The sequence below is a fragment of the Magnolia sinica genome, chromosome 12, assembly GCF_029962835.1.
Source record: "Magnolia sinica isolate HGM2019 chromosome 12, MsV1, whole genome shotgun sequence".
Taxonomy (NCBI): Eukaryota; Viridiplantae; Streptophyta; class Magnoliopsida; order Magnoliales; family Magnoliaceae; genus Magnolia; species Magnolia sinica.
The window spans coordinates 75,658,263-75,683,071 of record NC_080584.1 but is presented as its reverse complement, the minus strand read 5'-3'; the positions used below and the strand labels follow the sequence as shown (position 1 = coordinate 75,683,071).

Genomic DNA, 24,809 nt, shown 5'->3' with positions numbered 1-24,809 from the left:
AGGTTGAAGTGGTGTACCAGGAGCCAGAATGTGTCTGATACCATATGTTATATGGGCCACCATAAGAAACTTGCTCTGAAGGGATGATGATTCCCATCAATGTTTGCTAATGAATTCAGAACAATGAATAGAAAATTTTTAATTACTCACATTCAACTCTATACTTCGAAGAAACAATAGCTTATTTATGGTAGTTTAGAGAATAAATCCCACAATCTTACCCATACTACACATTGTCTCATATGGGAGGATACAACATAATCATTTAATCTGACTGACATAAAATGGTAAGAATTATTTGAACTTCAACCAACTAAAACTTCCGTTGATTGGAAAAAGAGGCATACTCTGTTCTGAAGTGGGAATGTCTATCTAGCTTCTATCTCAGAAATAGTTAAATCATTATTGGAACAATTCTCTGTTCTGTTTTTAGATGAATTCTCCTCAAGACCCCTTCTTCCTAGAAAGAATGCTGGTTGTTTCGGATTAGCCGCCAATGTTGCCATTTCGTTACTAAGCATCGAAACAACGTCGGACATGGTGGGTCTATCCTTCGCACTTTCCTGCACACATAAGAGTCCCATTTGGATGAATCTCAAAATGTCGCAGCAGGAAGATGTTGGATCACCTAACATCGGGTCCATCAACTCAGAGACCCTACCATCCTTCCACAATTCCCATGCCTGAAACAATACATTTTCCATGGATGTAAGTCATTGTCGGATTCCAAAAGGAAACAAAAACAAGGTGCTTCAAAACATGAAACCAAGATGGTAGATTTGTTCTGGTTACTCACATATCCCAGAAGGTTTAGAGACCTATCAGAATGATAAAAGCTGGTGTTCTTCTTGCCACTGACAATCTCTAGAAGTAAGACTCCGAAGCTAAAGACATCAGATTTCTCTGAGAAAAGGCCCTCCATTGCATACTCGGGAGACATATAACCACTGGAATTTCACCATTCAACAAAATTTCAATTGAAGTTAGACAATCTGATGGGCATATTTATTATGGGTATATATACAGATGTTTTTGTTGTTAGACGTAGATTTGTACTTGTGAGTGAATTTACTTACTAAGTTCCAACAACCCTATTTGTATTTGCCTCTGATTCATTTCGCCCGAAAATTCTCGCCATGCCAAAATCTGATATCTTGGGGTTCATCTCACCATCCAAGAGAATGTTACTGGCTTTAAGATCTCTGTGAATAACTCTCAATCTGGAGTACTTGTGAAGATAGAGAAGCCCTTGAGCAATTCCATTGATGATGTGGACACGTTTTCCCCAATCTAATAGCTTTCCTTTGGTTGGATCTGCATCATTTTTAGATTCAAATATATAAACAGGAAGATATTTTAGTGCACGGTAGTGAATATCCCACCAACATAAATGATATGAATGTATTGAAGGAGAAGACTTCAAAATAGTCCATTTTTTAAGTAGCGTTATCTCATCCACTATACACGTGGCAGAGAAGCTTGTTAAGCCAGATCATCGTAATCATAGTGTGAGTTGTGGATGCAGCATGTCCCAAAAATCGTACTAATAGATTTCGGTTAAAAGAAATCGTACTAATCACAGTGTGAATATCTTGTCCAGAATCTGATGATTAAGATCATCTGATCAGTATGAATTTTTAGTCATGATCCATCCGGAATGGGGCTTAGGTTATGGTTTGAGAAGAGTCCATGTATGGCACATGTACAGTGGATGAGAGAGCAACTTGAGAAATGATGCTTTTTGTGTTAAGTTGCAAGTGTTAAGAGTAACGGACCAAAGAGGAAGGAATCCAAACTTTTGTTGGGCATGTATTCGTAGAGTAGTATCTTTTCTTCTCCTTCGATGCAGCATCCCAAGATCCTAACAAGATTCATATGTTGTAGTTTGGCAATAAGTATAATCTCATTTTTGAACTCTTCTAGACCTTGTCCAGAACTTCTGGAAAGCCTTTTCACTGCAATTTCTGGTCCCTCGTGCAGCATACCCTGAAGATTGACATTGGCCGTACATCGTCATCTTATTATGTATATTGGTGTTTCGCAATCAATATAATCTTTTTGAAACAGTACTATAGTGACAGACATCATATGTTGAGACAGGCATGCAAATTTGAGAACTAATTACGTTATTGATGGTAAGAGAGAAGGTTTGTTACCTCTACACTACCTTTTGGAGAGGGAATCAGCTAAGGTGAATTATTTTCTGTCAAGTGCATTGTTCATCCTTTAAAATGACAGTTGTAGTTCAAGAGCTTGATTAAGATTTTTCTTCTTTCTTGGAATTATTTTCATAGTGAGTATGAGTTAAAAACTTAATAGGAAATACGAATACTATTTTAAATGGTATTTGTGAAATATGGTTTCATTGAAATTCAATTTCTTTCTCACTCTCTTTAGATGATTTTCAAGTTTACAGTCAGCCATCCGGGCTATTCAATTTCCACACAGAGTTCTGTTCCTTGAGATTCGCCAACACATGGTCATGATCCCAGCCTGTAGTAGTTTCCCAATTGGGTTCGTTGGGGTTTCTTTTATTTATTCAGCAAAAGGAGTTTCTGCATGGTAACATAACCATGTGCCAGTTGCAGTTGTGAGTTCCCTTGGAGACTGGATGAAAGAGAGAGAGAGAGAGAGAGAGAGAGAGAGAGAGAGAGAGAGAGAGAGAGAGAGAGAGAGAGAGAGAGAGAGAGAGCATAACATGAATCATGCATGTGTTGCATTTTCTTGATAATTAAAATCCTTTTTTTTTTCAAATCCATATACAGAGAAACAAGTTAATTTCTTATTATATAAATTAGACTAGTTACCAATGAAATTAATGGTTACCTTATAAACAGGGCCGAAACCACCTTGCCCAAGCTTATTTGTTGGAGAGAAGTTATCTGTAGCAGCTACTACAGTTGCAAAACTGAATAAGGGCAACTCCAGACCCTTCCTCCTGCCTTCTCTGAGCATGTTTGCATTGATTGATTCCCTGTCATCTGACCCATTATTTCGTAACTCATGCAACAATACTTCTTGGCTTCTTTCCTGATTCCCTGGTTGTCAGCAAAAGGCTCACTTCACTACATGAATCAAAATGTCCATTGCCCAGTTCATGGTTAAGAGAATTTTTACCTTTAGGCTTGAGATTTCGCCTACAGAAATAACACGTAACTGAGCCAAATAAAAGGATGGAAATAGTGATTGTTACTGCAATGATTACTTGCTGCCTCTTCTTCTTTCCTGTGTCTGAACTTGTATTGATTAGTAGAAAACAGAATGCACATTTGAAAGCCTTTGCGGCTCACAGCACATGCATAACATACATATAGAATTAGTCTGACTGACATTACTTGCAGTTTCCAACTTCTACTAACATAAGAAAACAAACAAATACACAATCAAAAAAGATAACCGCAATTGGGAAAAATAAAATGTAGATAAATCATTAAAATTTACCATTTCTAGTGGCTTGTTGTCGAGAGTCAGTAGGTGGATCGAGCTCTGAAGCAGCAAGACGAACATAAAGATCAGGGACGTTGACGGAGATCTTACGAAGATTCATTAACTCTCCATCCCAAAAGGAACATCCGGTTCTGTTGTCATGAGCAGAAGCATAAGCAATACAAGAACAGTTTCTCCTGCACTCAGATTCGCATTCTTCTAGGCTGAGACTTGAATTCTTAAGAACTCGAGCGTGAGCAGAAAATATCATGCCATTCAACCGCGAGAACCCATCTTCATTCCCACACTTCAGTTGTATTCGCCTCATGCACCGGTTTGATTTATCACCTGCATGCCAATCTCGTCCAGAGTAAGGCTCAAACCCGGGCAAGCACTTGCACAAGGACGTACTCCCATCGCAGATACCATAAGCCCCACAAGCAGCATAAAAATCACATGCCACTCCTGGTTGAGACCAAAACGGATACCAAGACAGGCTGCTCTCCAGCCATGTCATTTGCTTCATTTGCCCAGACACGTCGATCACCGATATTGAAATTGTAGTTTTATCATAAAGTGAATAAATAAAATATGTCCCATCCTCATTCGACACGTAGCTGTAATTGAAGATAGGATATGTTCTCATTTCAGGAAGAAGGCTGAAAATTTCCCCGTTCCAAGTGCCACTAGTCCAGTATTTTTGTCGTCCTCTCCATGTAAAAAGCTGAGCCAATCCATCGGAATCGATTCCATTAGTGAAGTTCCCGGGAGCAGGGTCATCTTCACTTGTCCATGAAGTAAGGAGCCATTTTCGCCTACTCGTTCTATTCACTCCCAGTTTCATGCCAGGGAGATACGTATCGGTAGGATAATCAAAGCTTTGCCATATGACCCGGCCTTCATGATTCGTCGAATTCCCTTCTATCAGTATGAGGTTTCCGGAATCTAAGAGCTGAGCAGTTGTTTGATTGGTGGCAGAATCATTTGTCACCATGAAGTTGCTTCCATTCTTATCCGAGATCATCAGATTTCCATTGGTGCTGTTGATTGTAAGGACACCAGATGAATGCAAGACTGGGTTTTTCCTATTGGCAACCCATACAACCGTTCGGTTCTTGACTTTCTTGTACCATATTCCCACGTAACGATTCTTTGACTTGCCGGGGGTGAAGAAGCCCAGCTCGAAAACCTCACCAGCAGAAATCAAGGTGTTCCCGTCATGGAGCGGTTGGTCTTGTGTGATGGTATCCACCGCGTGGGAAAATCGAATGCAGAGGCAGTAGAATATGAAGAAACTGAGAAGAATAAACAGTTTGCCGGATTTTCTTATCATCATCGAATGAGTAACAAGCTTGCAATTCGCCAGCAATGGAAGGTGATTGAATGGCGCCTATGGGCAATGAGTTAAGGAAGAAAACTCCAATGGGCGTGATTACCCAACCATACAGCCAAATGTTCAGTGGTGAATACTGAAAGCTTATCACCACTTACTATAGCCAGCCTGGAACATGATCAAAAGACTCGGCTACTTGAATTGACTCGTCCAACCCAGATGCGAGTTGGGGCTGAAAGGGCACAATTCACCTGAGTCAGGGGTTTTACTCGTTCTCTTTAACCGGATCGGACGCAACAAAATCTGAGTCGACTCTAGCGAGTTATCTCAGACTCGTCTGGTACTTAAAACAGAAGTCGTCCCTAGTGAGTGTAGAGGAATTACAGGATACACGAACCGAGTCTTTACACCTGATACACAGGTACTCAGTTTGGAAGCAGATTGCATGTGACCTGGGCATGGGGCTTTTTGGGGCTCACAAGATGTCCGTGACAAATCCACTCCGTCCATCTCTTTTGAAAATTAACAATAGGACATATTTATAAAAATCAAGGAGATTAAATACTCAAGTGGGTCACACCAAACGAAACAGTGGGAACAGAAATGGCCACCGTTGAAAAGTTCTAGTTGACCATGAGATTTATTTGCCATCCAGACCGTTCATAAGGTTATTACCACTCAGATAAACTGTAGGAACAAATATCATTCTGATACAAAACTTCTGTTTTGTGTGGTATAACCTACATGACTTTTCGATCTGCCTGATGTTTAGATTCATGTATTATTATGGTCTTGAAAAACAGATGGATGGAATGGATTTCTCATGGACATCTCTGTGGGCCCCATACAACCGGGAGCAGTGGAATATCTGTCCGCGGAGGTCATAGACAATCCGATTCTCGCAACTCTGTCAAGTACTGGGCACATCGATTCGGCAATCCAGATCACTATTCCGTTATTTCCAGTCTTGGGTGGAATGGTTCTGGAATATTCTTCGGTATGGTAATTGCAGCCTTTCCATCGGTGGCCTACTAATTGAAAAGTCTAAGGGTTTATGATGTGGCTACTTTGCAAATCTAAGGATGTTGCACCTTAAGTTCCGTGGTGCGTGGCATGCCACGCAATCGGCTTCCCTTCCAGACGGTGGCGTCAATGAGGCTTTTAAAATGACGGTGTGACTTTCCTTTCAAATCCAGGAGCAATCCCCTCGGCAGCAGGTTAGTGGACGCAGATTAGCTGCCGACAGGTTGAGTAGCGAGAGTGGCTACTGAAGTGACGTCATTAAGTTACGTGGGCCGCACCATGATATATGTGTTGTATCCATACCGCCCATACATTTGAAGATATCATTTTAAAGCATAATTCAAAGAATGAGGCAGATACAAGGCTGGTTTGGACCTCACCATATAAAACAGTGGGGAGAGTGACGCTCACCGTTGAAAACTTATGAAGGTCCACCGTGATGTTTTTTCGAGATTCAACCTATTCGTGTGTTAAAGCGGACATAAAAGAAAGGAAAAAAACAAATATCAGCTTCGTCGATAACTTTTGTGGCCCTAAGAACTTTTTCACGGTGGACGTCACTCTCCCCACTAATTTCTGTGGTGGGATCCATTTAAGCCTTGGATCTGACCCATTCTTTCGATCATGCCATAATATGATCTCTCCAAATGGATGAACGGTGTGGATAGAAAACATATATCATGGTGGGACTCACAGAACTTAGTGACGTCACTTGAGCGGGGAGTCTAGCTACTCAACCTGTAAGTATCTAATCTGCGTCCCAGGTTAGGTACCACATCGGCGTCAACTAAAACGGTGCGGATTGCGTACTGAGTAACTCAGTACGCCTAGCGTACTGAGTAAACTCTCTGGGGTCCACCGTGATTTACATATTTTATCTGTTCCATCCATCCATTTTAACAGATACTTTTATGGGTGAAACCAAAAATTAAATATATCCAAATCTCAAGTGGACCTCAGCATGGAAACAGTGTGAATTGAAATTTTACCGTTGAAAATTTCTAGGGGCCTAAAAAAGTTTTGGATCAAACTGATATTTGTGTTTGCCCTTCATCCATGTCTTTGTGATCTTATGAACAGGTTGGATAACAAATAAACATCATTGTGGGCACTAGAAAGGTTTCAACGGTGAAAGTCATTATTCCCACTCTTTCTTTTGGTGTGGTCCAATTGAGATTTAGGTATACTTTTATTTTGGAATCAACTGTTAAAATGATCTATAAAAACGTATGGACGGCGTGGATAACCCACATACATTCATAGTATGCCCAAATGAGTTCAGTCAGTACGATAAAAGCGTACTGAGTAACTCAGTACGCAATCCTATTTGGTGCTGCCATTACGCCGACGTTGATGTACCACGTGGGCGTTAACCACAACGGTGCTGCCATTACGCTGACGTTGATGTATTTATTATATTTACGTACTGCCATCTTTTCGGATCATTTTACATAACGATCCCAAAAGTGAAGCAGATTAAAATCTCGGGTGGGCCATACGATGGGAAACAGTCATAATTGGCCATTAAAAAATTATCGTGGTCACGAAAGTTATGAACCAAGGTTGTAACATTTCATCTTTTTGACACCATGTAGCACTTAATCGTTGGATTAGTCTCACCTGTGGTTAGATGTCGTAATTGTACATTTGGAAAAGCATGAATGGGATGGATTTTCCTTACCGTCCCTACGAGGACAAGCTTCCGTTGTGCATGCACACCTATGTGCATGCAAATGATGTGCACCAGCCTCACACACCAGTCAAACCGACGCTGACACATGACCTCACAAAAACAGTAGCGAATTTCTCTCTCTTCCATTCTCATGCTCAAACAGCGGTTTAAACGGACGACTGCCCGTTAATGACGGTGGACTGCCACTCTTGTTAGTATCGATGGATCTGGACCGTTCATCCTAATCTTATTTAGGGGACAATCTTGACCAAATCCTAGCCACTTTTTGCACGTTGAAACATATATGTAGGTGCACTATCAGTGGCATTCGGAAGGCGTATCCGCAACAATTTTGAAAACATAATTGGTTTCTTTTATGTCACGTTAGCAATCCGTGCGTGAGGCGAATATCTCAATCCTAACCCTCCATTCTCGATTCATTTGAACTGTAGAAAAATCCTTTTAGTTAAGGAATCGTAACGAGCCAAAGACGGAAAAAATATTTCTATTTTCGGCAATGTGGGTGCCCTAGAAATAATCTGAGCCATAGGACAGCCATCCCAACAATCTCAAGTGTACATTTCGAATATATAGCGAGTCTAGAAGCTTCTCTTTTAAGTGATTAGGTTTTTCAGCTGCCATTGAGTTTCATTAGCCGCCATAGGAAAAAACTCAAAACCATCAACATGTTGGGAGTTCTCATCCAAAATGTGGGTCCCATGTGCATCCCAGCGTCCATCTAGGCTGTTCAGTCGAGTTAGATTGTGTGATGGCCCGTTAACCACAAGCTTATCATTAACATCCATGCCATCTACTCCGTTGGGTTGAAAAAACCATCATCCGTATGTGGGGTCCATTTGTCGATTAGGAGCATCCATTTGGAGAGTCTCACCATCATATTTCCACCCCTAAATTCTAATTGTAATTCTAAAATCAATTTGAATATGCTAATGAGGTGTTTGTTAACCGAGTCTAAGTAAGTTTTGGTTTATAGCTCAACTAATCATCGGATTAGTTGTGGAACCATCTAGAGTTAGTCTGATGGCTATAAATACCTCATTTCCATTCTTCCCTGACCATTTTCAATTCAAAAAATCAAAAAGAGAGGGAGAGAGAGTGAGGCGAGTTCGTGAATCCGAGTCGAGGTGTACCGAGTCGGCTCGGCCTTGGCGACTCATATTATCAGTCGGTACCTATCCAGATTCGGGTTGTTGTCTGGAGAAAGAGAAGCGAAGGAAGAGGGTCGGGGGTACAAGTTTGAATGGAGGATAGTAGTGTTGTCGAGTCACACTAATTCGGTGATGTTACATGAAATCTGGAGTGTTGGTGTGTCACATGACTCAGTCAAGCATCATTAGTGCAACTAGTTGTAAAGAGCAAGCTGACCCGTTGGATTCTTCATCTGAGGTAGGTGTATGTTAATGTTCTTCCTCAACTCAGAAATCAACCAAGTTAGGTTGTTTCCAATGGGATTATTACCGAGTTTTCAATTCATGCTAGTCCATTGTTTTCTCTAATGATTCATATTAACTCAGTCATAAACTAGATTCAAGTCGATTGAAATATGGGTTGACTTAGCGGTTCGACTCAATTTTTCCTAAATTGAGTTACACCAAGTTGATAACTGAGTCATCATACCTAGTTCTACTAATTTGTAGTTAACTTAGTTTAAGGATCTCGATTCAACTCGTTGAATCATTATTAATTGACGTGCTAGCCAACTCAGTTAAAATCTGAGTTACCTAGTGTCTTGTTCCACACACTCCACCAAGTTACTAAGTCGGTGACTCAGTGATTTATATTATTGTTGTGTTGAAACTAATTAGTGCATGTCTTTCTAAAACCAAATCTCAGGAAAACTTCACCTAGTAAACTGAGGTTTTGGATCTTGTTTTAGTGACGACACCGAGTTGAACCAAGTCTTGACTAGATCTTTGTACCCTTGTAGATCTTGAGTTGGTTTTTTATCCGAGTCAACTTGGATTTGTGGTGAGCTATTGTTATTTCTTTAGATTTTCTAAATTAAAATGTTTTGTTATTACATACTAATTTGTTAATTAGTATACCTCCTTGGTTATAGGAGTTTGGGTTCTTCCTAATTTCTTCTTCTTTTCTTACCTCTTAGTAAGGGAGATCCAAGCTTGAGGTGAGATTTACCCTTCAAGCTTCCTTCATAACAGTAGCTTAGGATTTATTTCAAATATGATAATCTTGTTAGAATATTGAGTTTAGAAATATCATTACATAATCTCTAATTAGTATTTGAACATGATAAAATTAATTGTTTGTGTAGAACATACAAATACCTTATCCTTGTATTATAAACTAACTTGTTTAAGTCTTATTATATAGAATGATCTGCAATAGTTAGTATATACATACTTGTAAGTAGATTATGTTACAATTACATTGTAATGTGGTAGATTTTTTAAATGAAAACCAATGTGGGAAATATATGGATTGGGATTGGAATTTGAGATAATTATGTGGTATCATATAGTATTTGCATGGTTGTTGAGGCACAAAAAAAATGTTCTATCTTTCTAAAGCACGAGTTGAAAGCTTCCTGCATGAATTCTAGTGGTGTGCCTTAAGTTATACTCTCATAGCACTGAAGAAGCCCTTCTGTTGAAACCCTCCTTTAGTGCACCTTTAGATGAGTGCGCCAGTCTCCATCTAGGTTGTGCGCCCCTCCTTCTGAAATGCGGTTGGGCGTTGTCTTCTATGAAGGAATTAGAAATGGTTGAACACCACTATTTAAGGAGGGTTGGACGTTGTCTGAATGGAAAAGGGTTGTGTGTCACCTTGTATTAAGGAAGCTTGTCTGAAGGGAAAGAGTGGTTGTGCGCCACTTTATATGGAAAAGTGTTGTGCACCACCTTGTATTAAGGAAGGATGTCTGAAGATCTTTGTGCGCCACTTTGCATGCTGTCCTGGTTGAAGATAAGGCTTTGTGCACCACTTTACATGCTCTCTTGTCTGAAGATAAGACTTTGTGTGCCACTTTATAAGGGAGAAGGCTTGTGCGCCATTTTGCATAGTCTCTTGTCCTAAGAAGAGGCTTGTGCGCCACTTTTTAAGGAAGAGGTTGTGTGCCCCAGCTTCCATTCCTGTTGTGCGCTCCATCTGATAAAGAGGTTGTGCGCTCCATCTGGAGGAAGAGGTTGAGCGCTCCATTTATCGGAAGAGTTTGTGTGCTCCATCTAAAGGAAGAGGTTGTGCGCTCCATTTGATAAAGAAGTTGTGCGCTCCATCTGATAAAGAGATTGTGCGCTCCATCTGGAGGAAGAGGTTGTGTGCCCCATCTAGAGGAAGAGGTTGTGCTCTCCATCTGATGAAGATAAGTTGTGCGTTGGCTGTGTTGTGCGCCCCTGGTTGTGCGCCTGATGAGTTGTGCGCTAGAATGTGTTGTGTGCTCCCTGTTGTGCGAAAATAGACTCCACACGTGTGGGAGGTCTATAAATACCCCTCCCATCTTCATTTCGGGAGAACAAAAGTTAGAGAGTCTTAAGGAGCTCCTAGAGGAGAGAGGAAAGTGGAGTAAGATGGAAGATCCACACAATGGAATTATAGCACAACCCAAGTTTGGAAAGTCTCCGCCGTTTCCTCAGTTATGTACCTGCACAACCCAAGTTTAGGAAGTCTCCGCCATTTCCTCAGTTGTGCACCCGCACAACCCAAGTTTGGGAAGTCTCTGCCGTTTCCTTAGTTGTGCACCCACACAACCCAAGTTTGGGAAGTCTCCGCTGTTTCCTCAATTGTGCACCCGCATAGCCCAAGTTTGGGAAGTCTCTGCTGTTTCCTCAATTGTGCACCCGCACAACCCAAGCTTGGGAAGTCTCCGTCATTTCCTCACTTGTGCACCTGCACAACCCAAGTTTGGAAAGTCTCCGCCGTTTCCTCAGTTGTGCACCCGCACAACCCAATTTTGGGAAGTCTCCGCCATTTCCTCAGTTGTGCACCCGCACAACCCAAGTTTGGGAACTCTCCACCGTGTCCTCAGTTGTGCACCTGCACAACCCAAGTTTGGGAAGTCTCCACCGTGTCCTCAGTTGTGCACCCGCACAACCCAAGTTTGGGAAGTCTCCGCCATTTCCTCAATTATGCACCTACACAACCTAAGTTCGTGAAGTTTTCAGCTCCTCATAGATTGTGCACCGGTATTCTTGCCCAAAATGCCCCTTCCTTGATCAAGTGCGCCAGTTGCCAGATTCATAAAGGGAAAGTAATGAAAATGTGAAGCATAGAGAGAGAACCCCAAGAGAAAAGAAGACTCTATCCATACGTCTGAAAGGATCACTACAAGAAATTGGCCTTTTACCGACGAACTTATTTTCAACGAAATACATTTCGTCGGTACACATGACTTTTCTCGAGCAAAAGATTCCCTCCATGTCCAAATATGTTCCCGCCACTATTTACAAAGATGTTTGAGAAACTTTTCCCAACGATATTTTGTATCGTCGGTGCAAATGATGATACATAATATTTCCCGACGATTATTTCATCGGTAAATTTAATTTTTCTTGACAAATCAAATAGTTCATTGGCAAAAGGTCCCTTGGTGTCCTTTGCGATGACAATCACACAATCACCCATGCATTAATTCCAAGCATCCATCTCTTGGGGAGATAACAATATGTCCTACACAATGACACAGCCATGGCTAATCATACTTCAACCAAGCATGCATATGATGCGTATGGGAGTGGCCCATGAAGATGAATAGGGGTGCCGATGAGGTGAAGATAAACTCTCTACCTAACTATGAAGGGTCTAGGTACTTAACCAATTCCTCATAAGGAATACAGCCTCTAGTAGGGGCCCATATACCTGGGGTAGCCCATGAGACTAAGGACCTAGACTAAGGACCACGAGACTAATGGTATAGGCCTAAATAGATGAAACGGGCCTAGCAAGGGTCTATTATGGGCCTTTAACCACCTATAGAAGCCCATGGGCCTACCTTAGGGCCACCAATGTGGACATCCAACTACAATTGGTCCCCAAGAGTTAGCCCATCTCTAATTGATCATGGATCAAGGCCCAAGGCCCACGCAACATCAGAAATAAGAAACAGGCAGCTATAATCATATCACAAATACTCATGTTGGGCTTCAAAAAGGCGGCCCAAGGCCTATCTACAACATGGGTCCAAGGGAAACACACATAACCCAACCCATATATACCGCTATGGGCCCATAGGAAAAAGGTTAGGGCCCAACATAAAGGCCACTAATCCCATATATTGTGGTGGCCTAGTGGGCAGCCCATTGCTCAAACCACATGGGCAAATGTCATGCTCTTAGTCAAGTAAGTTGGGCCTACAACCCGGCCCAAGTATTAAAGTTGATTTGGTGGGCAACCAAGGGCCCATCTACTTGTGTAATCCGGCCCACTAACCCAACACAATAGTATGGTAAAAATGGCCCAAGAGATCAATGGGCCTATCTGAAAAGTTCTAGCCCAATTGGGCCTAAAGAGTTCAACAACCAGACATTCATGGACCCGATTAAATTCAACTGTGGTGGGCCTCAAAAGTGCATTTATCAAGCCCAACATTTAAGGAACCAAAGGTATAAATTATTCTCTCTAAGATCTTCACAATGTGGTGGGTCCCACTCCTCAAAATTTCAGCCCAAAGGCCAATCATAATTATAACAAGTTGCTGAATTTTTTTAACCCAACAGGTTTATGGGCTTATTGGAGTCTAGTAATTGTTTCATTTGATTAGGACATCAGCCCAAGTGGTCCAGCTATCAAGTCAGAGGACCCCACCACATACGGTTACATTATACTACAGAAGGGAGTAGGTGAGCCACACTGCTAGACCAAAGTCCAGCAGGTAGCCCACATGGGGCGTCCCATATGGGCCTGGGTATTTGGCCTAAACTGACCCAAATTTACAGGCCGCACGACAGTCAGCTCGATTGTCCGTTGGGCCTAAAATTTTGCAGAGTGACACTTATATAGGTGGGTCACACCCCCACAAAATTTCAGAATTTTTGAACACTTAAAAATATTTTAATTTATTTAAATAAAACAGACTGTCCAGAAAATCGGACTGATCTGGACACCATATTGTAATGGGCCGGTCCAGCCACCACCATGGTATGTACAGGTATCCATTGGCCCCAAAATTTTGTAGGTGAGTCCTACCATGAGTGAACCACCTCTCCGTAAAATTTTATGATTTTTGGATACTCATAAATATTTTAATTAAATTAGGAATTTCAATTTGTCCAGGAAGAGATGTTGCTGTCCATGCATTGTTTACCCAATAAGGTGGGCCCAACCTTCATCCAAGAGGGAGAAAATGGAGGTTTAGTATTTTCTTCATAAAATAAAGTAAGGTGTGGTCCATAAAAGTAGCCCATCCCTCAGAGTAACCAAGCTGAAGTGTATGTTTTCCCTCCATACATGTGGGCTGGACAGCCCAACAAAGTGGACCGCCCACTCCTATGGGCCTCCTTTTTGGGTACCATTTCATGGGCCATTTGAGGTATGAACCATCACACCTCACGGTGGGGTCCACATCTTCTCATTACACCCATAATTATAAAGAAAATAATGACAATCATGATCCAAAAATCCATGCCAAAGATTGAACATGACAGTCCATGCAATAGTCCAGGTTTTTGGACAGCAATACATTGCTGGACATATCAGCCTATATCTCAATAATCTCAGCCATAAAAAGGGTGTGTGGCCTTCCTCAGTGGGCCTCACATAAGTCCAGATCACATACTAGGACTAGGACACTTGCATGCATTGATTAAGGTGTCCAATGATCATGGAGTTAGGTGGTAAGAGCATCCCACCTTGTTGGATTTTTATTTTTATTTATTTTGGGACATCTAAGGCCCACTATAAATGGGTCACACACACATTATTATCCATACATCAGAGAAAAGAGAAGAAAGAAAGAGAGTAATCCGGCCATGGGGGTAGGGCCCCGCCATTAGTGGGCCCTCCCAAGAGTGAATCATACCTATACAACTACATTGATTGTATATGCAACATAAAATCACTACATGCATGATCTATAATTGCTATGGATGGTTGGGATGCCATCCCAACATGATCCTTAAGGTCTAGATGACCTTATGATGGAGTGGATCATTAAATACATCATGATGGGGTTCATGGAGAATGGCCCCATCATAGATCATGACATGCATGTAGGATGGGCCAAAGGGCCACATCCATGAGATCAAATGGGATCCCCACCATGGATTGGTGGGTCCCATATGATCTATCTAGAAAGAAAAATAAGATCAAATGGTAGAAAAGAAGATCAGCAATTATAATCACCCACCTTAATGGATCCCACTCCAAAGTTACATCAATCTTCTCTTTATGCTCCAAGGGACATGTTTCAATGGGTGAGATGGATTATTGAAGGTTAGATGGGAGGGGATTTGAGGGAGAAAGGGCTGGAGAAGAGGAAAAATTGGGCTGAAATTTTTTCTAAGAGAGAAAAAAAGAGAGAAGAGAGTAGAGAGAAATGAGAGGGAGAGTAAGGAAATTTGCTAGAAAAGAGAGAGAGGAAAAGTAATCATCACTCTCTCTCCTAGATAAGAGAAAAATCATCATAGTCTATGGTGATATAAACTATGTTATTAGGCTAGAGTAGGGATGGGTAGTGTGTGGGTGGTGGGTGGTGTAGGATTTGGGGGTTTAGGTAGTGTATGGGTAGTGTGTGTTGGAATTTGCACAAAAGAGGGTGGCCACCTTGAAAAATGTGCCCTCCACACTAGGTGGGCCACATGATCATGCTCAAAGGCTACAAATGAGATGCACATAACTTATGATCCACACATCGGATGGACACACAAGACGCATCGTTGGAACCGCGGCGACGATGCGGTCACAATGGCATAGGTCTCAACTCGATCCGAGTCGGGTCTTCACGACTGGGCTCACGGATGACTGCAAACACTATCCAAAGGTTACGGGACGCCGGGATTCGACCGGTAGGATTGTGGGATCAAGATGGATGGAATGCATACTCACACACACATATGCACACCTGCGAACTCGGGTCGGCTCTCACAGTGATTGACCACGTATTTCGAGCGCATAAATCTCGCCCATTGGCTGGATTTGTAGCCGTAAAAAATAGACCAGTCCCGCTTCATTCTTAGGGCCTCCGAGACCTCCTTCAATGCCTTGATGTTTAGACCACCTTCCTTTGAAGGGGACGCAATATGCTTCCAGCCGGCCCAGTGAAATTTCTTTTCGCCATCTGACCACCCCCAAAAGAAGTTGGCAAAACCTCTTTCCAGTAAAGACAGCGTTTTCCCGGGGGTTTCAATCGATGCAACAGTGTGAATTGGAATACTTGAGAGGATATGCTTAATAAGCGTGATCCTGGCTGTTTGATTGAGGAGCTGAGAAGTAGAATGATTACACTACATAATGTAATTGACTGATAATTAAAAGATAATATTTAGTTTGATTCAATTACTATGAGATAAAATTTTCTTAAATTTTCTTCTCCAATATTTTCTTATTTATAACATTAATCCAGCCATTTAAATACTTCTTACGTCCTCGTGGTTGCTATAACTGTTCAGTACCACCACTTTATGCTCCTCCTGCCATCTGTCCAGCAACCCCTACTTTATGTTCGACCGTATTCACAACTACGTGGCATTGCTATATGCATTCCATCCCTGTTATCAAGAAATCCTTTTCACACAATCTCTGCAAATCTTTGAAACCACCATGCAAATATGCTTGGATGACACGTAACCTACTCTGAATGGGACGATGAGGGTGACCAGGTCTCTACCGTGGTTACTCTGGAATGGTAGAAACTACGCAACTTGTCGGAAATCTACCGCGTCCATACGGCATATTACCTTGTTTGGCCTTGATTCCAGTAATTAGTCTTATTGAGCTCTCATGTGGGCTACTGCGTGAAATAATACCATAAACTTCTTAAATTGAATGGTATGGCCCACTGGAGTTCTGGAATGCAGCGATTTTTGGTGATTCTTTCATTCTCATTAGGAAATTTAGATAATTAATGATTGGATGGCATATAAAGCTCATTACAGGGCCTTCACAAGAAAAAAGAAAAAAGAAAAAAAAAGAGACTAATAGTTTTCGCCCATCCCAACTTTTTCTTTTGGTTTGGCCCACCTAAATATTGAATTATCATGATTTTTAGACTACATATAAGATTAACATGAACCAGCGTAGAGGGACGGGTTGGTTCTTATAAAGTTTCCACCCACATGGCTGTCATTTAGGAATGTGACCTAGCGCGAGGTACGCTACTACAGCCATTCGTTCACATTCGCTGAAAAGTCCAAGAAGTTTTCAAGGATAGGATTAATTCGTACTTCTTTTTCTGGTAGGGGGTCCACCTTATCTTTCCATTTGCCTTGTTTTTGTGCTCGTATCCTAGAATGCTCTCAAATAAATGAAAGGACAGTCTTATTCTAAGAAATACGTAATTTTAAAGCCCGAAATTCCTTTGCTTCCCGTGTGGTGCGGCACATTCCAGGCGAAGAGAAAAAAAAAAAAAAAACGTGTTGACATGTGGAACTTCTGTGAGCCTCATCCGGACGTATGTATCAGATCCACACCGTCCATCTATTTTTCCATACCATTTTAGGGAATGAGATAACAAAATAAAGTAGATCTTAGGCTCAAGTGGGCCACACTGCAGAAACAGTGAAAATTGCACGCCTACTAATGAAAACTTTTTGGGACCACAGAAGACTCTGAACAAGCTGATATTTGTATTTTCCCTCCATCAAAGTCAGTGTGACCACACGAAGAGGTATGATAGAAAATAAACCTCACAGTAGACCCTAGAAAGGTTTCAACAGTGTTTGTTCAATCTTAGTTGCTTTCTATGGCGTGGGCCACTTGAGCTTTGGATGTACCTTGTTTTTGAGCTCATGATCTGAAGGGTATCGATCTAGAACATCAATCATTGTGGGGCCTAGAGAAAATCCACGCAATAAAAGTTGGGTGGTATAGTATGCAATCCATCAGGGGAGAGAGAAAATTGGCGTGTTTTCTATCCTAGTATCATCGTCGATGAGGTGGACCAATGAGAAGCTATGGCAGACTATCGATCCGCACTCATTTTGCCTATATAAGCACCTTGGCATGCAAGGGCTTTCCCCACCCCAGACTTTCTTGATTTCTGATTCCTTTCCTTCTCCTATCTTCATACAAACGATGGCGTTCCAGGAGCTGCAACTGATAAAGGAAGAGCACCAATTGTTTTCATCTTTGGTTAACAATGTGTTCATGACGAAGATCCAAGCCACGCATAAACTTGACAGCCACAGCATCGATGTGGGACCCCTCCTCGATGTTGTGGAGGACATCTTGCAGCGTTACAACCCTATTGTTGTAAGGATGACTTACGTGCTTCTTTCTTCTTTATTGTTATTATTTATTTTCCAGTATCATCTGCATCTTTTCCATTACAATCATCTTTCTTTCACTTGAGAGAACTATGCAAGATAATCAAAAAAAAAAAAAAGAAAAAAGAACAACGCTCAGCCCATGTAAGGGCTAGCCTGGCTGGTACACAAATCACATAGGCTAATTACTCCTCAGAGAAACATGACTAGGGATTATCTACTGACTTCTATGATACAGGTTAGTAGTATTCTAGGATACGAGCACAAAAACTTAGTGTTGTGGGGGGTCCACCTTATCTTTCCATTTCTGATAAACGGGTTGGATCTATGACACATAATTCTCAACATACTTATATAAAACTCAGTGTCACATATCCTCATATGTGGTCCATTACATGTGAATGAAAATAGGAATTTAGACATTTAATGCACAGCTAGTTGGACCAATTTAAATTGCGCGCGCGCACACACACACATATATGTATATACATATACATACATATATATATGTGTGTGTGTGTGTGTGTGTGGGAAAAGGTACTATGCGCTAGAGCTGATGGGACCGTCCCATGAGGTCAAGCTGTGTAGGCCCCACCGTGATGCGTTTCGAACATCTACCCCATCAGTCAGATGCACCATTCCATCGTGGGCCTAGGTCTCAAAAATCAAGTCAATCCGTGAGTTGTGTGGGCCACACCACATACAGAAGTGGGGAGGGGCCGTGCACCATTAAAACATTCATAATCATTTTTTGGGCCCATCGAGATGTGGTTTGCAAATCCAGCCCACCCATTATGTGTGTCCCACTTGGATGAGGGTTCAGACCAAGTTTCAGTAGCATTCAAAACTTAGGTGGGCCCCACCAAGTGGTTTTATATGTTTTTGGCATGTCTTCACATGATTTTAGATGGTATGGCCCACCTGAGTTCCGTATATGGCTGATCTTTGGGATATCCCACAATTTAGAGGGGACTCATCAAATGCACGGTGTTGATGGTCGACACGCATCACGGTGGGGCCCACACACCTTGACCTCACGGGAGCTTATCGTGAGGTCGAGCACATAGTACCTTTTCCCTATATATATATATGTGTGTGTGTGTGTGTGTAGGTACCTTTTCCCTATATGTGTGTGTGTGTATATATATATATATACATACATATATACATATATATACATATATATATATACATATATACATATATATACATATATATATATATATACATATATATACATATATACATATATATATATACATATATATACATATATATATATACAAATATATATATATATATACATATATATATATGTGTATATATATATATATATATATATATATGTGTGTGTGTGTGTGTGTGTGTGTATATATATGTACAGGCAGTGCTAGTAGACAATTATCTTTTTAAGAGGGTAAACTTGTAGACTGTAGACATTCCATCCTAATAAATTCAATGTTGGTTATATATGGGCAAAAGCCAGTTTGGACATAGAAAATTACTTGATACTTTTTTCTTTTCTTTTTCTTTTGTTTTTTTTTTCTTCGCATAAGGCTAGAGCAAACCGTGCTTATACTTTTATTAAAAAATGACATTATCCTTTTACATATTCTTGTTATATTCCTATATTCTTTGTAATATCATTTCTACTACTATGAACATATATAATATATGAGGACTACTTCCCCTTTCATAGACAATAGCATTTTTTCTACCTTTGGTATAATGGACTTGATGTCTTAAATCTGTAAACAACAGGGCCTGTCGTTGCCATCGATAGATCACTCAGTGCCATCAACAGATGCTCGATGCCATCAAAAAAATCTGAAAATTTTCTTATTGGTTGCTAAAACATTTTGATGTTGCTACTCGATGTCATCGACAAATCAGCGATGCCATCAAAGTCTCATCGAAGATCCCATCGAGTGCACACACAAAGTTACGTAAGTGTAGGATTTGTTTCTTATTCCGATTGTGATACTATATGATAATATATATCGAATGTAATTAGGATTTGAGAGGAAATAAAAGAGTTTTAGGGCTTTAGAATTCGGTACGAAGAGTTTCAAGGGCATAGCTTGGGCTTGTGAAGTGGATTCGAGGCTTATTCAAATTGGTATATTTCTTGTAATTTCTGCTTCTATAGTACATACTTATTGCTTTGTGACATGATTTTTTTCCAAAAGGAATTTTCCACATAAAATTTGGATTGTTTGTGTTTGGGCTTGGTTGTGTGATTGGTAGAACTTTGCTTGATTTGTCTTTGTGTGCTCTGTGGTTCCGAGCACTATGGTACTTTGTGAACTTTGTTTGATTCGTCTTTCTATGCTTCCGTGGTTCCCCAACACTACACTACTTTGTGTGATATTGACAAATCTAAGATGAATGGTTTTGCATAGAAAAGTATTGTTTAAATATTACCTTCCTAATCCTACTATGTAATGTAATATATGCGTCTTCTGTTTGTGTTTGATGAATGACCACAAACACCTTAATAACCAACATTTGATTCTCATATATGATGGATAAGGGATCTTCCCAGAAGTGGACCCACAATGGAGATCACTTTGAAACAAAACCAGGATGGTCCACTCGTCAGATACAACCAATGCAAATACATTGCATGGAATATGAATTTGTCGAGAAAGTTTTTGCTAACCATCCACACCTTGAATCTCAATGCAGTCCCAACAAGCCCAAGTTGAAATCATGGAAGGGAAAACCGAGCATTCTTCAAGCATCCCAACGCCTGAAGCACTTCTGACCATCAAAAGGATTGCATGCGAGGTAAGTGTAAAAATCCATAATACATGTCTCTTCTGCTCTCTATCATACACCATTACCTTTAATGTATTTATCTTTTTCTCGATCTATCATTCACCACTAGCACTAATGCATGCGTTTCTTTATATTGTATGATGCCAGATAACATGCAAGTTCTCTGGTAGTGGAGATGTGAATGAGACAATGTTGGCATTGTTTAACTCACTCTCAAACTATTCATGGGATGCAAAACTGGTTTTAACACTTTGTGCCTTCGCGGTCAACTATGGGGAGCTCTGTCTCATTGTACAGCAGGCTAGCGTCAATGCTCTCACAAAATCCGTGGCCCTACTCAAGCAGTTGCCTAACATCTAAGAGGACAAGGACACTCTGAAACATCGTTTCACCGAACTCAACAACCTCACAAAGAAAATTCTAGATGTGACCAAGGATATCCTCGAATTAAAAGAGCTTCGCACAAAATATAATACATTGGCAACTACTACAATGACCATGGACATGACCGATATCCCCAAAGCAGTTTACTTGACCATCCAAGTCATTATGAATTGTGCCTCACTGATCGCTGACTTCATACACTCGGGTCACGAGTAAGTTAATGTGGTGCAATCATCTTCCAAGGACGGGTTTTTCATTCGATCATTATCATGTGTGTTACAAATTCTTCTGAGAGATTTCATTTATCACATCCTTTCCGCAACTCCTAATTTGCCTTTTTGGCTCGAGTCTTTGTTACTCTTGAGAATTCTGATTTTAAGAATGAGTGATTGTCCCTATTTTCAATCAGCTTGCCCACTTAGTTCAAGACAAAGTCAGTAATCAATATACTAAGAGGCTAAGATAATCAGTAAGTATTGGTTATATGTCCTATAATTAATCCCTCCTAAGATCTTGGGAGTAAGGATTTCCAGCCCTTTACCAACCTTCCTCTAGATACCCAGATTTTTAATCTGTCAATTTTGTAATTTGAATCTTACAATTGAATCTTACTACTGATTTGATTTGATCAATAAATCAAATCAATTATCCAAACTTGTCCATAATCAGTAATAAGTGAAGTTCCGTTTCTTTATTCATATTGGTAACATTTTGGGCTAGACCGGGATTTCTAAAGCTAAAAGAAGCTCTCTAAAGAACATGTTCTTTAGTTAATGATGTGGAAAACGTGATGAGCTTCTAATGTTGATTTCAGGCACATAAGCCCGATGACAGGGGTTAAGGATCTTGGCGACGAGTTTAAGAAAATACATGAGCTGATGATGCAATTAGACTCGTGCCATGAACACATAGGTATGTAGCAATGATTTATTATTATTATTATAATTGACTTTTGATCAATCATTTTTTGTGTTGAAGGCGCAGCGAATTTCTGAGCTACCTCCCTTTATTGGGCCATGTCACAGCTCATGACTTCTGGTGATGTCAGTTGGAAAAAATTACGAAAGTAAACAAATAAAAATGCATATGTATATACACTTTGGTCATGCACATATCTTCACATTCAATGTCTCACTTTTCTCTCTCTTGACTCAAATTCTTAGTGTAGTTTACAGAAACCAATGTGGCATAGCAAACTTTTGTGTGTGTGTGTGTGTATACATGTTCAATGAATTTTTATGTGTTGGTGGCCTATTTGATTCAATGTAAATACTTATAATGCTAGGTTATAAGGGTAAATTTGTCATGCACTAAAAGTGGATACAGAATGTGCATCCTCATACCCGAATCATAGCACATGACTTGTATACGGAGTGTATTTAAATCATAAGTTCATACTATTTTCCAAAGGCTTAGTTTACATATACTCTAAGTCCACAATATCAAACATTCAGCAAGGCATCTCACTTACAATTATTCCAGCCATCCACATATGATAACTACTAAGAAAATTTATAGGCATTCAGTCCACATGTTCATAACCCTCACAAAAAACTAATCATTGCACTATAACCCATCCATTTGGAGCTTTATTAAAACATTGACTAATAACTACTATAAAACATTCAAAAAATTTCTAACTACTCAACTAAAATTAGTTCAAAAGCATAATTAAGGAAATAAAATAAGTTTCAACTAAACATGCTAGTGACTTAATACATTCAACTCATCTTCTTCAATATAGGGTCACTGCCCTTGTGTATCATCCACTGGTTCAACTAAACTTGAGCAACGGTTTTATCGTCCATTAAATCTATACAATTTTTTCTTCAATAGAACATCAGCTGGCCAGACCCAGTGAGTGCATGCACATCATAATTAACATAGGATTGTATGAATGTCATGAGATAGATAAATGTGTGAATGCATTAAGTGGGTCAATCAGTCCACTTGACTTAGATTCTATCAACCCATATCTCCCCTTTTTAAGCTAGGTTTCCACCATCTTTGTAGGCTTCCACATATTGTGGGTATCAAGAGATGGTCCCCTAGGTCCCCCGATACTTTAAGTACCTAATCATATTAGCCATTGTCACATATATAGCAGTATATGATATTTTAATTATTAGCAAATTCAACAAAGCACTCAACACAAGAAATCATAATTAGCAAAATAATGAGACGCTATTTTATTCACAATAGAGAGGAAACATATTGTGATCACTCGCCTTAAATATGATAATGTGGATTTCGATATGTTACCTCAAGATCAATCGGTTAGCAATTACCTAATTACATATTTTAATTAGCTCACTATTTGCTTCTATCTAATCCTATTTGATCAGTTCACCTTTAGTTAATAAATTCTTAACTCGGGACAACTCACAAGGAATATTCAATCGTAGAATTTTAAATTCTCTTAAATCTCACCTACAACACATATAATTATTCATCATTCCATGTGAAGTCCACTTAATTAACCAAAGCACTCTGATCATCCCATTATCTCTAGATGATCAATGGTTATTACTAATTTACATCATATAAATAAAATAACGAAGTTCTTAACAAATGAAAATATTCTAATGTATTTTCGACCATTCAAACTAATTGGTTCACACTACCTTCGACCGGTCAAGGTATTAAAATCTACTTCAATCAGTTGAAATAAATATGAATTAAAAAAATACACTTTTGTCCCTTTTGATCATTGAAACTACTTATTCGATTGGTTGAAATACCCTTCGATTGATCAAATTGCCTTATTGACTAATTGAACATATTCTAATTTTTGGAATTTAGTTGCTTGACCATTTAGGTTATTTTTGATAGATCGAAATGATTGCTGGACCGATCAAACTTACCTTGCTGGAATTTTTCAGATCTGAAATTTATAACTTTTCAAGTTTCCTTATTTTTCATAATTCCTCTTGTTTTAAATGATCCATTTATCATATGGGACATATCTATTCCATTCATTGACATCATATAATCCCAAATTTGGAATGGGTAAATAGATCACTTAGATCCAAACCATCCATGCTTTCAAAATCTAATTTAAAGCATAATAAGTACGATCTTAACCTTTCATCCTTATGACCCATTCAACAGTCAAATCCACCCATATTTTCTGGATAACAAGTTAGATCTATTCCAGAATAAGTACAAATGGTGGGAATCGGATTCGATCCGTCTGAGCATCATCTTATAATCTAAGGTATAAAATGATTCCTAAGTTTAGATATGATTGAAATGGGTCATCATATGATTATACTAAATGTGTGTGTGTGTGTGTGTGTGTGTGTGTGTCAAAATGGTTCAGATTAGATCTAACATCACTAATGTTCCAGATAGCTTAATATACAAATTCATGTCTATGATTATATCTAATTAATATGGCTCATCTATGAAAAGGGCGAGCTCTCAGTCCTAGAGGGGAGGGGGGGTGAATAGGACTATGCCAAATAAAAAATAAATACGGAATATAAATGTAGATAGCTAAAACAAATAAACAAATAACAACCTCAATTGCAATAGTATTGAGAGGTTGATACAAACGTTGTTCAAAGGACAACTTTACACCAAAAACTAAAGTTTATGGTAAGACAACTTGATTTCTTGAACTTGGTAAGGATCAAAAACTCAAACTAATACAAGAAGCAATTAAAACAAATCTAGCTATTAAAACATTCACCACAAGTACATGAAATAAATATAAATATTCACCACACATAAATCACATATATCATCATCCACCAAACTCCAAGAATTATAGTGGTTCGATGTGTACACCAAC

At 39.8% G+C, this 24,809-nt stretch overlaps 1 protein-coding gene and 1 long non-coding RNA gene across 4 annotated transcripts; one reads left to right on the top strand and one right to left on the bottom strand.

Annotated features, from left to right (window-relative positions):
* Positions 1-164: 164 nt before the first annotated feature.
* LOC131221761 (G-type lectin S-receptor-like serine/threonine-protein kinase At4g27290) lies at positions 165-5,115 on the bottom strand. 3 transcript variants are annotated; one of them, XM_058217072.1, is made up of 7 exons: positions 3,442-5,115; positions 3,118-3,231; positions 2,827-3,038; positions 1,797-1,986; positions 1,077-1,314; positions 797-947; positions 165-683 (listed from the first exon to the last, which is right to left on the bottom strand). In XM_058217072.1, the coding sequence occupies exons 1-7, from the start codon at positions 4,760-4,762 to the stop codon at positions 369-371; spliced, it is 2,541 nt and encodes an 846-aa protein (XP_058073055.1). In that variant the 5' UTR covers positions 4,763-5,115; the 3' UTR covers positions 165-368. The 3 variants fall into 3 exon arrangements, with proteins under 3 accessions (XP_058073055.1, XP_058073054.1, XP_058073053.1); XM_058217071.1 differs by having other exon boundaries at positions 1,776-1,986; positions 3,118-3,225; positions 3,442-5,111; XM_058217070.1 differs by having other exon boundaries at positions 1,776-1,986; positions 3,442-5,110.
* Positions 5,116-20,990: 15,875 nt separating this feature from the next.
* On the top strand, positions 20,991-21,928 carry LOC131220652 (uncharacterized). The gene is made up of 2 exons (XR_009158756.1): positions 20,991-21,225; positions 21,828-21,928. It is a non-coding gene; the product is annotated as an uncharacterized LOC131220652 (long non-coding RNA).
* Positions 21,929-24,809: the final 2,881 nt, after the last annotated feature.

Coding starts and splice junctions, on each gene's coding strand:
- LOC131221761 (XM_058217070.1), bottom strand. CDS start 4,762: ATGATGATAAGAAAATCCGGCAAACTGTTTATTCTTCTCAGTTTCTTC. Junction 3,232..3,441: donor ACAACAAGCCACTAGAAATG/GTAAATTTTAAT, acceptor ATACAAGTTCAG/ACACAGGAAAGAAGAAGAGG. Junction 1,987..2,826: donor GTTTCGGCCCTGTTTATAAG/GTAACCATTAAT, acceptor GTCAATCTTCAG/GGTATGCTGCACGAGGGACC.